Source organism: Lolium rigidum, chromosome 7, assembly GCF_022539505.1.
Source record: "Lolium rigidum isolate FL_2022 chromosome 7, APGP_CSIRO_Lrig_0.1, whole genome shotgun sequence".
Taxonomy (NCBI): Eukaryota; Viridiplantae; Streptophyta; class Magnoliopsida; order Poales; family Poaceae; genus Lolium; species Lolium rigidum.
The window spans coordinates 92,277,755-92,292,437 of record NC_061514.1 but is presented as its reverse complement, the minus strand read 5'-3'; the positions used below and the strand labels follow the sequence as shown (position 1 = coordinate 92,292,437).

Genomic DNA, 14,683 nt, shown 5'->3' with positions numbered 1-14,683 from the left:
ACAGGAGGGGATCGATAGCAAATCGGGGGATATACATGGCCGGCTCGGTGAGCTGACCGAGCCGAGCCTACCATTCTTAAAGTTTCACCGTATAGTTCAGCTAGGCTTGGCAAGTTTTGACGAGCCTATCCGAGCTAAACCACAAAGCCACCTCGGCTCGACTGTATTCGCGGTATCAAAACTCGTATGGTGGGTGCCACGGGGCGCGCCAATTAGCACTGACACGCCGATCCTAAAGCGCAAAACAAAATCCCCCGAAAGAAGACGACAGCGCCACCATCCTTTCGATCGGGAAGGTCTTCCATAACGCGTAGGCCTCGGCTCCCGCACGAGGAGAGCGCAGCAGAGGCGAGGCCTTTTTATATCCGAAGCGCAGTGAAGAGAGCATCTTCTTGCCGTAGCACCAGCCTCGAGAGATAGATAGACACAGAAGATACCTATAGTGGGGGAATAAACTGGGCCGCCGATTCCATTGAGCTCTCCATGGGGAACTGTTTCGGCTCCGAGGAGGCCGAGCTGGTGGAGGTCGAGAAGGCGCCGGGCCAGCAGCGCGGGCATGAACAGCCCCAAGGTAATAGCTTCCCGGTTTTCATTTCAATTTGGTGTTTGTTCTTGGCACAAGCTCTGAAATCTGGCCAGAGTTCATCACAACCATTCGCCTAACTGCTCCCATCAGATTTGCTTAATTTGCTCATTCGTTTATGCTGTTGGCTAAGGAATTTCTTGACCGTGCAGCAGCGGCAGCCCGCAGCCTCCCAGCCATGGAAGCACCACCCAGCGCAAAAGTCGTCGGCAGGAGGTCCCCGGGGTCGTCGATGAGCAGCTTCACCACCCGGACCACGAGCGGCGGCACCTCGGTGGGCGGCGTCGCGGACGGGGAGCCGGAGTCCGGCACGATCCTGGAGGCGCCCGACCTGCGCGTGTTCACGTTCGCGGAGCTCAAGGCGGCGACCCGGAACTTCAAGCCGGACAGCCTGCTGGGGGAGGGCGGGTTCGGGCAGGTGTACAAGGGGTGGGTGGACGAGAAGACCATGAACCCCGTGCGCAGCGGCACCGGCATGGTCATCGCCGTCAAGAAGCTCAACCAGGAGAGCCTCCAGGGCCTGCAGGAATGGCAGGTACGCCCTATACATCACCGCTGAATTTAGCTAAGTCGTTAAGCTTAGAGAACAGAAATGGCACACGGAATTTTCAGAAGCAGCCTGTTTCCGTCGAGCTGATCCCAGATATCCCAGCACGAGCTGAAAGAATCGGCATGGATGTAGGCATCAATAATTGCGGGCGTGTGTAAGCCTGCCCCGGTTTCCGGTTCCATGCCGGCCGGGCGCGCGTTCACGTGGCCACACCATCATTATCAGATGTTCATACCACTATACAATGTGTGTGAACCAACTTGTTAATTCGCCGGCGGCACATAGATTAGCTGTAGTGATGTACAGGTTGGTGCGCCGTCCTGGCCTGCTAATATTCTCGCTGAAATGTCAGCGACCGTCGGAGACGGAAATGTGCGCGCGCCGGCCGATCGTTATCCGCTGTTTGTTTCCATCTTCAGAAGCTGATCTAACCCCTGACGTATGTAATTTTTGTGTGCTTGCAGTCGGAGGTGAACTTCCTAGGTCGGATATCGCACCCGAACCTTGTGCGGCTGCTGGGGTACTGCGTGGAGAACAGGGACCTCCTGCTCGTCTACGAGTTCATGGCCAAGGGCAGCCTCGAGAACCACCTATTCAGAAGTCAGTCATCCCTCCTGCCTCCCTGAAACTACTCTGCGTTTTCCTTTGACCTTTTCGCATGCTTTTCCTGTCGGTTTCTCTGCAACTTCACCTCATGTTTGATTGATGGATTGGGTTGACTCCTTCTGACAACGATCTCGGATTGCGTACGTTAAGTGTCTGATGGGATGGTCTGCTCGCAAATAAACAAAACTCATGTCGTTGTCATCGCTGTAGAGATTATATTGCATCGATACGGCCAACTAATATAGAATAACGACATGACCAGGCGTGCGGGCTGGGCTTCAAAATCCATGTTCCGCCACCGTGATTAGGACCAGCAGGCCCAACTACCCAAGGACTACTGCTCCCACTAGCATTTGAACCTTTCTCTTCAAAAAATAGAAAAAAACTTGAACTTCAAAGCATGATGATCTGGCATATTCGGCCTTCCATCATAGCCTATTATTTTTATGTACTACGTAGTTCCCATAATGAAAATTCTAGCATTGTCTTAAGTTTTGAAAATTATGCTAATATATGCAATACAAAACTTATATAGTATGAAAAAAATATTTTGGGATGGGTCTAATGAAACACTTTTGATGTTGTAGTTGTTATTAATATATGTTTCAATATATTTGGTCGGATTTCAAGAATTAACTAAAAACATAAATATAACTTCTGTTTTTTTTGCGGGCATTTTTTTTGCGGGTAAATATAACTTCTGTTAATGATGTATCTTCCTAGAATCAGCGTACAATGACTAGAAGTATGCAATGTTGGAACATTTTCCCCGATTGAACTATGGCACTGGCAATATAATAAAAAAAATAACACTATGGCACATCTAACGGTCATGCCTAACGTGTAGGGTTTCTAGGAAATGTACGGCTGTAAAATCATGCAGGGTTCTTCTTTCAAGAAGTGCCATTTTAATTTTCTTCTAAATATCACCCATCGATTAGTTTTGGTGAATTAAGTCATTAAAACTAAGTTTTAACTAAGGGTTTAATCTAAAATGTACTAGTTTAGTTAAAACGAAGAGAGTACAATGAAGAAGGGAAACAAGGTGATATGAAAAAAAGAACCTAAAATGATAATCCAGACATGATTACATCTGATTAAAGCTTATTCAAAATCGCACTTCTATGATTTTTCTCAATAATATGAAAGAAAAATCAGACACATAACCTGCAGTATGTTTGGATAATTTGCTCCAGAACTAACAAGCCTTCCTTGCAAACAGAGAGCGGATCCTTCCAACCCATCTCCTGGGGCATGCGGCTGCGGATCGCCATCGACGCCGCACGCGGCCTCGCCTTCCTGCACTCGTCGGAGAAGCACGTCATCTACCGAGACTTCAAGGCCTCCAACATCCTACTCGACACGGTAAGCTCGATTGCAAAGCAAAGTTGGGCATCCGTACTATCAACAAGACAAGAAAATGTTGATTAACCTGTCTCATCATGTGCTGCAGCACTTCAACGCGAAGCTGTCCGACTTTGGTCTGGCGAAGAACGGGCCGACGGGCGGCGACAGCCACATCACGACGCGCGTGATGGGCACCTACGGGTACGCGGCGCCGGAGTACGTGGCGACGGGGCACCTGTACGTGAAGAGCGACGTGTACGGGTTCGGCGTGGTGCTGCTGGAGATGCTGACGGGGCTGCGCGCGCTGGACACGACGCGGCCGGCGCCGCAGCTCAACCTGGTGGACTGGGCCAAGCCGATGCTGGCGGACCGCCGGAAGCTGGCCCGCCTCGTGGACCCGCGCCTCGAGGGGCAGTACCCGTCCAAGGCCGCGCTGCGCGCCGCGCAGCTCACGCTGAGCTGCCTCGCCGGCGACCCCAAGAACCGGCCGTCCATGGCCGAGGTCGTGGTGGTGCTGGAGGAGGTCGAGCGGATGCGGCCGCGGCACCGGCGCGCGTCGCCGGAGCAGGACGGAAGCGGCGGCGCGTCGCCGAGGACCGCCGCGCGGAGCGTGCACGCCGGGGGCAGGCACCACCACCACCAGCAGTCGCCGCGGCCGAGGCCCGGGGCGGACGGCGCGCGGAGCAGCCACCAGTCTCCTCGGGTCAGATGACAAAGCCCGAAACGGAAACGTGCAGATATTAGCCCAGCGCCAGGTTTTTGGCCCATTTTTCTGTTCTTGGGCTTTTCTTGGCACATTTGGGCTGTTGGACGTGCGTGGTTGGAAAATGGCCCAAACGTTGGAGGTTGCTCGTTCCCATCCTGACTGGCTCTCTGACTCCAGCTTTGACACACACACTGTAGCTGTAGGAGTACTTCGTTTCGTCTAAAATGTAAGTCACGCATAGGCACAGCCGACAGCCGTTGTTCTTCTTTCGCGTAGCCTTAGTTTTAGTGCATTTTGAGCAAGAGGTGCTGAACGTAAAACATCACCGGCACGGTCCTGGTACAAGTCCGAGCTCTAAGAGCATCTCCACTCGTTTGCCCTCCCCACGCCGAAATCCGAGGAAATTTACGTCCGGATTGGACGTAAATTTGGCGTGGGGAGGAGTAGTTTCCCAGCCGCGATCTCAGGCGAAGACGGCGATCTAAATTTGAAAAACGGAAACTTGACAAACTACGGCATAAAACGGTCGAATTTAGACTAAATTTAATGATATTTACTATATAGAGGGTGAAGTTCATACATAGAGACCGAATTCGACTATATTTCGAATTCGGCTAGGGGAATACAACTGTAAATATGAAAACACGGCGCTCTACATGCCGAAATGGCGGTAGACCACCGTGTAGTCCCCGCCATCGTCGTCGGAGCCGTCGTCGTCGAACTGTGGCGGCGCCGAAGCCGCCTGGCTGCTGCCTTGGCCGGCGTCTCCCCACCGGCCGCTGGTGCGAGACGGGGACGGCGATGGCTTGTACAGCTCGTCGTCGGAGGCTTCGAGGTCGACGACGGGGACGACGGCGCCGGATGGAGGAGTCGCAGGCCGCCGGTAGCGAGCGGCGTCCTGGAGGAGCCTCGCCTGCCGCTCCGCTTCCTCCTTCTCCCATTGCTCCCTCGACCAGGCGCAGGCCTGGTCGAGCGGCATGGCGTTCTCGGCGGGTACGAGGTCCTGGAGGGACCTCGCGATGACAGCTTCGAGGATGGCGGCGTCCTCGGCGCTTTCTTCCTCCTCCACCTTCACCTTCGCCGGTTTGCGCTTCCGCTTGCCGGAAGTGTCGTGGTCGCGCTTGGGGCGGCGCCGTCCTTGTGCCGTCGACGGCTCGCGGATGACGATGCCGCCGCCGCGCGTGCGGTGGCTCGGCGGGGAATCCGGCTCCTTTTTCACCGGCGCCAAGGCTGGCGCCGACCTGGAGATCGACCTCGCCGCCGAACCGGGCGACGAGGAACTGGCAGCCATACGCCGTGGCTGCCAGATGTTTCCCCGTTGGCGGCTGTTCGATGCCCTCGATGGAGGGGGCATCGTCAGCCTAGGCGAATTGCCACCCTCGATGTGCTCGAGGACGTTGTGGAGCGTCCTATTCGTCGCGCTCCACCAACGCCGGCGACCCGCGGCGTTGTTGCGCGGAGGCGGAGGTGGCGGGCCGTCGTAGGCCGCCAGTTCGCGCTCCCACCGCCGGAGGAAGAACGAATTCCACCGAGTGTAGTTCTCGGGGTGGTGGCGCAGGTCGGCGCGTTCTTCCTCCGTCATCGCCATCCGCTCCTCCTCGATGGCGACGTCGAGGGCGTGGCCCTGGGGCGGCGGCGGGATTGGCACGCCACCAGCGCTTAGCCGCCACCTGCCGCCGGGGGGCCTCGTGTCCGGCGGGCAGGGGTACCCCGCCTGGTGGAGGAGGTGCCCCTCCCACGTGTGGAGAGATCGGCGGGGGAACCCGTTGTTAGATGCGTCGTCGTCGTAGAACGCCATCGGTGGAGGTGGAGGTGGAGGTGGAGGGTGAGTGGAGGGAGAATGGAGGAAGAGTGGAGCAGGGGCGTCGCGGCGAGCGGAGCGGCTTATATAGGCGCGGCGGGCGCGGCGGGCGCCGGCGATTAATGCCGCGTGGAAGACGATGCGTGCGCGGAAGACGATGCGTGCGCGGAAGACGATGCGACGACATTAACTCGCCGCGTGGAAGCTACGCGGCCGGCGAATGCTGAACGGCGGCAGGCTTTTACAGCGCGCGGAAGACGATGCGATGAGGACGACGATCGGTGTCTCTCGCCGACAAGTTGGGGCCACCAGACGCGCGGGAAGTTTCCTCGCCGTTTCCCGCGTTTTCGTTTCGTCCGGAGTCCCCGAGCGCTCCCCGGGGGGCCGGGGATGGCGTGGGATCGCCGGATGAATTTAGGCCCAAATCCGGATGAAATCGAGGAACCGGGGGCGCGACTGGACCGAATTTCGCCGTCCGGATGGAAAAACCGTCGTTCGGGGGCCTCGTCGGGGAGACGAGTAGAGATGCTCTAATTGCACAGCAGGACTTGTCTCGTAGGGGCGGGCGCAAGATTTCGACACTGGGTATTAGAAGTTGACAATTTTGTTCGTCAAAATATGGTTAAAAGACGCAAAACATCAAGTCCTGCATAATTTTACTGTTTGGGGGGGCTTTTTTTTTATCTTACTACTCCCTCCATTCATAATTTCGTCGAGTTAAGTTAAAGTACTCCATTTTGAAGCATGAAGAGCGACTAGCATCTCATCTCAATACCAGATTCGAAGACATCTAATGATATCAGGTTTGGATGAGAAAACAAAACAACCAAACACAACTTCCTCTGACTACCTCTATAGAAGCAAAATGGGGATATGAAGAATACTAACCAGCTCTCTACGTATACAATTGAGATTCCAAGCATGGTACTTAGCGGGATTGGATGAAAAAATGGCAAGACCCAAATATAGAAAAACTGGTAGTAAAACCTACTACAAGCCACCACAAACACAATAAAAAAAGGGCTCGAGCTCACCGGCCGTGAAGACAATTCTAACTCAACAAAGCGGTAAACCAAGGGGAAAGTTGTGTGCATATCAGATAGAACCATCTTCTTGGCAAGATGACCAAGATCATTATAGTTCATCAAATGAGAATCAGTTCTTGCTTCTTGGATGAATGAGTCCAATTGGTTTCTAAGGACAACAACTTCATATGTACAGAAGTCAGCAACGTACATATTAGCAAGCTCAACTAGTTTGTCTTCATCATAATTGGCAAATGAATTTTTGGGATCAGGACAAGCTATACATCTCAACAACTGAGTGGATCTTTCAGCAAAGCGGTTGTTCAACTCAACAATAATTTGATCATGCAAAACATTGAATACTTCAATTCTGAAATAATGATAGTAATTTACCAATTGGCCACCCAAAGTCCTTGAACGACCATTGGATGTCCTTGTATATTCCATGTTGGCACTACAATGTTCTATTTCAGACAAAAGTCAGTTACCTCTCTAAGGAGCCCATCCCAACCATCCTACCTTATTTCTTGAATTTTATCCAATGTGGATTTAATCAATCCCACATCACACACAATGTTCTGATTCTTCTTTTGCAAGCAATATGATAGATCATTAGTCTTGCCCAACATTCTAATCATAATATGCAATATGAGAACAAATTCAAATGTCTCCATGTGCTTTATCAACCCCCAGCTGTGGTTCTTTGTGCAACATTCTCTGCATCAAGGAATAGATTTTCTAATACCTTCAGAACAGGTTTCCACATCAAAATAAGTGTTGGCGTCCGAAACCCACCGACGAGCTACGGCTGGCAACACGAAGAGCCGGGAACAACCTAGGGCTGCGGCTGGCCCTGGTCCCTCCGAGCGACGGCCCGCAAAGCTCCTGGTACACACGTCCCGATGCTGGTGCAAGGGCGTGCCACCTGATCTATACCTGATCAGGAAGGTGATGGATTTGGTTCGCTTAGTTTCCTGCATGGCATACACGTAAACATTAAATACGAGCCTCGATCGGCTCTCAGGTCATCCCGTGAATCGGCTCAAGGAGCCGATCCACCCATGACTCGTATGGGGTTTACGATTGCATGGTGGTCCTGCTTGATCAATATGTAGCTAAAACGACCTACGACGATTTAGGGTTCTCACCACATAATCGGAACATCCTACGCGTGATTGAGCCTGGCAGCCACGCACGGTGATAATAAACCAACCCTAGACAAGGCCTAAAAACCAACATTAAGTTGATCCCCGGAACATCTTGTCTAGGGTTAGCAAACTACACCCTACGTGCTACTGGATCATTCAATCCGTTTGTAAGGCCTAACTATGCAGATATTAAACTAATCCTTGAGGAATCAAGGAGCAATCATAACGGATCGGATCTACTAAACAACGATCAAGCAAGGTGCCGCCCTTACACCTAAGAAAGGTGTAAGGGCGGCTAGACGTCTAAGGGTTGCATGAACGAAAGCATGTGATACGATGAAAACAATGCTAACCCTAACACATCTATGATAACTACGTTGCTCGCCATCAAAAAGGCTTCAGCACGAGCAACGCATGAACAACGAATAAATGTATACTGCCTAGATCGCAAGATGCGATCTAGGCAGCATGATGCTTACCCGGAAGAAAACCTCGAAACAAAGGGTCGGCGATGCGCCAAGATTGGTTTGTGATGAACGTGATTGTTGTTTTTCTCAATAACCCTAGATACATATTTATAGTCCGTAGACTTTCTAACGTGGGAATAATCCCAACCGTGCACGAGCCAAACTCTAACTAACCGACACGTATCCTACTATATTTACAGATACAAGGGCAAACTGCCCAAACTTCGTGTACAAGGCCGGTTCACGTATTTCTTCCATGTATATTCTTCAAGCCCAATCTTGATCGCGGCCCACCTCTAATCCGGTCAAATTCTGGTGATAACACATGCCCCCCTGGTTTTGGAATTGATAATTCCAAAATCACTCTGCTTTTTCTTCGTCGGGTCATGTCGTGGCAGAGCAAAACCGTCGCAGTATCCTTCATCATGATGCCTCGCCTTCTCAACTTCTCCGCGTGATTTGACCGTTGTTTTTTTTTCTTTGGGCACCACCTCCTCGGAAACTGCTGTGGCATTGAATCTCCACTATATCCCCTTTATTTAACCGCGCCGAACAGTTCGCCTCTTCATCCCCTTGCTCTGTTCCGGACATCGGCACCCAAAAAACCCCAATCCCGTAGCAATGTCTTCTTCCTCTTCCTCCTCTGCCTCGTCGGATCTCTCCTCCCAGTCCTACTCCTCCTCTTCTTCCTCCTCCCGCGAGCCGACGCCAGAGTGGGACCCGATGGCGGCTCAGATGGCGGCGCACAACGAGCGCGCCCCAGAGGAGTGGGACCAGGAGGACCACGCCTCCTCCGTCTGGTCCGAGGACGACAAGTCCTTGACCAGCGGAGACGAAGAGCTCCAGTTCCTCGCCGATGGGGAACTGGGATCGGAGAGCGAGGATGACTCGTTCTCCTGGGATGGCTACACCTCCTCCGAGGAAGAGGAGGAGGAAGACGACGACGACAACTCCCTCGAGGATTACCCGCCGGCAAAGCGGTTCCGCGCCTGGTCAGACGACGACGACGACGATGATGAAGATGAGGAGGCCCCCAATGGGGGCCGCTGGAGCAGCGACGAGGAGCCCGCCGGCAGCAGCGCTGACGAGAGCTCCGACGACGACGACGAGGGCAGCAACGGCCCGTAGACTGGGACCTAGTAGCATAGGCCTAGCAGTAGTAGTAGATCGGCCAATAGGCCTTTCTTTTGTTCTTCCTTCCTTGAGCAATCGGCTCTTTCTTTGTAAGAAATCCTTTATTAATGAAGAAATATTCCCCAATTAATTTTGCTTCTTTGTCGATTTTGCCGATTGTCAAACGAAGTCGATGCACAAAGAACCGATGGCAGGGCATCGGCTTATGCCATAAACATGCTCTAAGGCCATAAAATTTGCCTGTTCACACGGTCAACAGATCCAATTCGTGTCCACGCCATCTCCCGGTTTCAAACGCACAGATTCAGCAAAATCCACGGGAAAATTACCTCAGATGCCATGAATTCTGGCATGAAATCAATCCGTTAACCTGCTTAATTGAGCTTGTTCCTCTAGAGTCGATGGCTACGCATCGGCTTTTTCATTATTCTAAAGTCGATGTCTATGCATCGGCTGTACTGATATCCATATTTCTCAAGTCGATGTCTGCGCATCGGCTATGATTTGTATACAAAAAAAATTTTACTGGCCGATTTCATGAATCGGCCCCCAAATTTCACCGTTCGTCCTCCCACATGCTTGGGAAATATTTCTTGAGATGTTGGCCGTTGACAGCTACTGGGAACTTAGCGCCGTCCAGTTGCTCTAGCATGTATGCATTACCCTTCAATGCCTGGACGACTTTATATGGACCGTGCCAATTAGGAGACCATTTACCATACGCTTTATCCTTGGTTCCTAATGGCAACACAGCCTTCCCATACTAGATCACCAACTTGAAACTCCTTTGGTCTCACCTTCTTATTGTATGCACGAGCTACCCTAGCTTTATTCTCTTTAATCTTTTCCAACGACCAAAGTCTAAGTTCCGTTGCATCCTCAATAGTGTCACTCATCAAAGCTGCATATTCTTCAGCTGTTAGATCATTCTGAAACGTGACACGTCTTGATCCAGCCGTAATTTCCCAAGGCAATACGGCTTCCTGCCCATAGACGAGGCTGGTAAGGCGAAGTCTTTATGGCTCCATGGCATGACATGCGGTAGGCCCACAAAGCTTCTGACAGTGTTTCATGCCAAACCCTAGGGTTCTCGTCAATCTTCCTCTTGATCAGCTTGATCAGGCTCTGATTAGACGCTTCAGCTTGCCCGTTGGCTTGAGCATAGTATGGAGATGATCGGATCAGCTTAATCCCCATGTCATCGCAGAATTTTCTGAATTCTTTAGAAATAAAGACCGAACCTCCATCGGTCGTGATTGTTTGGGGAATCCCGAACCTATGAATGACGTGTTCTTTGACAAATTTGATAACATCTTCTGATTTTACCTTCTTCATAGGGACGGCCTCCACCCATTTGGTGAAGTAATCTGTAATGGCCAGGATCCACTCGTGGCCTTTGCTCGACGCAGGATGGATTTTGCCGATCATATCCATGCCCCAACCTCGGAATGGCCAAGGCTTGATGATGGGATTCATTGCTGATGCGGGTACCATCTGAATCTTCCCGAACATCTGACACGCTTGGCATCCCTTGTAGTACTTGAAGCAATCTTCAAGCATAGTGGGCCAATAAAACCCTGATCGCCTAATCAGCCACTTCATCTTATGAGCCGATTGGTGAGTTCCACGAGCGCCTTCGTGCACCTCATGTAAGAGCCGATTAGACTCGGTTGGTCCCGGGCACTTGAGTAGTAACCCTTCCAACGTCCTGTAGAACATGTCATCTCCTATAAGGACATATTTCATAGCCTTGTATCTTATCCGTTTAGGTGCCCCCGAGCCGAATCCTTCAAGTAATTGAAGATATCGGCTCTCCAGTCATCCTGTTCCAGGAACTGCACCTGAACTTCTGACCCGTCTGGTATGTCCTTGTACCCTGACGCCATTTGCGCGAGATCATTGGCATCGGTATTCTGAGATCTTGGGACCCAATTGAAATTGATGTACCGAAAATGTGTCATCAGCTCACGACATTCCATCCAATATGGGAAGAGCGACTCACTCTCGCACTTGTATTCGTCCGTGAGCTGGGAAATCACCAACTTCGAGTCTCCAAAAAGCTCCACCACTTCTGCCCCGGCTTCCAGGCAGCAACTCCGGTCCCTTGCGTACTGCCTCATACTCAGCGACATTGTTTGTGCAAGGGGTAGATAGTCTGATGGAGAAGGAGTATGTTGCCCCCCGAGGCGACACGAGCAGAATGCCGATGCCACAACCATCGTCACAAGCCGACCCATCGAAGAACATAGCCCATGCACGTATAGATAGTGCTGCTATATTAGTATTGATCCGTTCAGCTATGAGATCGGCCAACGCTTGTCCCTTGACTGCTTTTGCAGGCTGATACCGGAGATCAAACTCCGATAACGCAAACATCCACTTACCAAGTCGGCCTTTCAAAACAGGAGCCGACAGCATGTGCTTGACAACGTCTGACTTGCATATGACGATGATTTCTGCTGTCAAAAGGATGTGATGGAGCTTGGTGCAGGTGAAGAACAGGCAGAGGCATAACTTCTCGACCTCAGGATACCTTGTCTCTGCATCCAACATCCTTCCGCTGAGGTAGAATACAACCTTTTCAACGCCCTCGTAGAGTTGCACCACCACCGAAGCAATGGACGTGTCGGCTACCGATAGGTAGATATAGAACGGCCTCGTCCCGCTGAGGCGGAACTAGCACAGGCGGTGTTGTTAGATACTGCTTAATCTCATCAAACGCCTGCTGTTGTTCTGCCCCCCAGTGAAACTCGTCATCAGATTTAATCTTGACCAATGCCATGAACGGCTCAATTCGTCCTGAGAGATTAGAGATGAATCGCCGGACGAAATTGATCTTGCCGATCAGACGTTGGAGCTCCTTCTTCGTGGTAGGCGGCTGCATGGTACGCATCGCCTCCTGACTTTTCAGGCCGATCTCAATTCCTCGTTCATGAACAAGAAAACCTAGGAACTGACCGGCCGTCACACCAAAGGCACACTTCTTTGGATTCATTCTGAGTCCGAACTTCCGAGTTCGGTCTAGGATGCGTCGCAAATCATCCAAGTGTCCTTCCATGGAGACAGACTTGACCACCACGTCATCGATGTAGATTTCCACCAACTTGCCGATCAGATCATGAAAAATATAATTCATGGCTCGTTGGTACGTTGCACCGGCATTCTTCAAACCAAAAGTCATGACCACATATTCGAACAAGCCCACTGATCCTGGTACTCGGAATGCAGTCTTGTGTATATCTTCTGGGGCCATGAAAATCTGGTTGTAGCCGGCATTGCCATCCATGAAACTCAACACCTTGTGGCCAGCAGCTGCGTTGATCAATGTTTCTGCCACAGGCATTGGATATTCATCCTTTGGCGTGGCTCTGTTGAGATCTCGGAAATCTATAGCCACACGCCATCGGCCGTCCTTTTCTCCACAGGTACAATACTGGAGATCCATTCAGCATACCTGCATGGCCTGATGAACCCGGCGGCTAACATTTTCTCGATCTCTTTCTTGACTTCTTCGAGAATTTCGGCCTTCATCTGACGTGCTCGTTGTTGGAATGGCCGAAATCCTTTCTTGAGAGGGAGCCGATGCTCAATGATGCTCCTGTCTAACCCAGGCATCTCTGTGTAATCCCATGCAAAGCAATCTGGGTACTCTTTTAATAGAGCTATCATCTGGCTCCTGAGATGGGGATCTAACTTCTTGCTGATGAAAGTTGGTCGTGGCTTATCCCCAGGACCAATGTCGACTTCTTCCAGCTCATCAGCCGATGTAAACCCATACCCTAGCTTTCCGTCACCTGTTAGATCGACGCTGAACACAGGCAAAACGCATGGCAAGGATAATATGGGCCGATTGCTGGAATCGGCCCCCAACTTGATTGCATTGCTCAAAAGAGGTTTACATCTTGTTCGTGCTTCACTATGACTACGTGACATGCTTGAGACAAGATCATTACTTTTTATTTTTTGGGGCCGATCACAAGGATCGGCCTTCCCATGTACGTTCATAGACTTTGCTCTTGTTACACGGTCAGGCCGGTGGATAAGACCAGCCTCACCCCGTTTTTTGACACGTCGATGTACTCGCAGTCGTCCAAAGTGATGCCTGAGAGTGGCTCTTGGCCTTCCGTCTCCCAAACGTTCATGCCAGCCGTTGAAATCTCGGCTGTATCGTCTGCATGGACGACTTCTACTTCATCTCCATCCCACTGTATTAGGCATTGGTGCATCGTAGATGGAATGCAACAGTTGGCGTGGATCCAATCTCTCCCTAGCAGGACAGCGTAAGTGCTCTTGCTATCGACAATGAAGAATGTCGTAGGGATGGTTTTCCTCCCTACGGTCAGATCCACGTTCAGAACACCTTGTGCATCAGATGCTTGGCCGTTGAAATCGCTCAGTGTAACGTTGGTCTTGATCAGATCCGAGCTAGAGCGTCCCAACCGACGTAGCATGGAGTATGGCATGATGTTGACTGCCGCTCCGGTGTCCACCAGCATCCTATTGACGGAGCTGCCCATTGATATAACCTCGTAAGTACGGGGCCTTCAGGTGTCCGTAGCTTCTTTCACGTGGCTTCTCAAAGATAACCGGCCGTGGGCCGCAGATCAAGTTGTGCCACGGTGCGCTCCGTCTAATCCTGGAGCACAAAACTCCGTCTGGAAGGATGAACACCATGTTTGTACTAGCCGATGTCTCATCATCGGCTTTCCTTTGCTTGGGGCGCCACTCCATCTTTTGTGGTCGACCCTCTTCGTCCGGGGTTCGTTGAATTTTCGCGGCCAGATCGGGCCGCGCCTTCCTTAGCGTGTGCAGGTATAACCTTTCGGCTTCCTCCAAGCCACGCAGTCGCTGAACCCTACGCTTTTGGGAACGGCTGAGTCCATCAGGGCACCACCTTGGCCGGTGGTACTTGTCCTCTTCTTCTTCGTAGTCATCTTCTAACTCCTCGAGGTCTTCTTCCCGAGAGGACTCAGTTTGCTTGTTCCTAGATGGGAGAGGCCCTAGACGTTTGAACACTGACACGTCTGTTGCACCCTTCTTCTTCTGTCTACATTCTAGGCAGTTGCCGATTGTAGGCAATCGGCTCATTCCTGAATCCCAGCAGTGCTTGAAGAAAGGACAGTCCCAGTGCTTGTCCACGTCGTCTTGTTCTCTTGACCTTTCCTTGGCACGGCGCTCGTATCTCTCCTCATCGCGATCATGCCGACGATGTCTCCTGGCGTCCCTGCTAGCTAGACGATCCCTTTCATCGTCGCTGTTGTACCGCCGGCGCTGGTCGTACTGACTTACATATTTGTTGAGGAGATGATCAGAGAG

General features: G+C 51.6%; 1 protein-coding gene across 2 annotated transcripts; it reads left to right on the top strand.

The window, feature by feature from the left end:
* Positions 1-282: 282 nt before the first annotated feature.
* On the top strand, positions 283-3,943 carry LOC124678907 (probable serine/threonine-protein kinase PIX13). 2 transcript variants are annotated; one of them, XM_047214764.1, is made up of 5 exons: positions 283-571; positions 736-1,118; positions 1,598-1,733; positions 2,962-3,104; positions 3,193-3,943. In XM_047214764.1, the coding sequence occupies exons 1-5, from the start codon at positions 484-486 to the stop codon at positions 3,796-3,798; spliced, it is 1,356 nt and encodes a 451-aa protein (XP_047070720.1). In that variant the 5' UTR covers positions 283-483; the 3' UTR covers positions 3,799-3,943. The 2 variants fall into 2 exon arrangements, with proteins under 2 accessions (XP_047070720.1, XP_047070721.1); XM_047214765.1 differs by lacking the exon at positions 283-571 and having other exon boundaries at positions 981-1,118; positions 3,193-3,614; positions 3,714-3,943.
* The last annotated feature ends 10,740 nt before the right edge of the window (positions 3,944-14,683 follow it).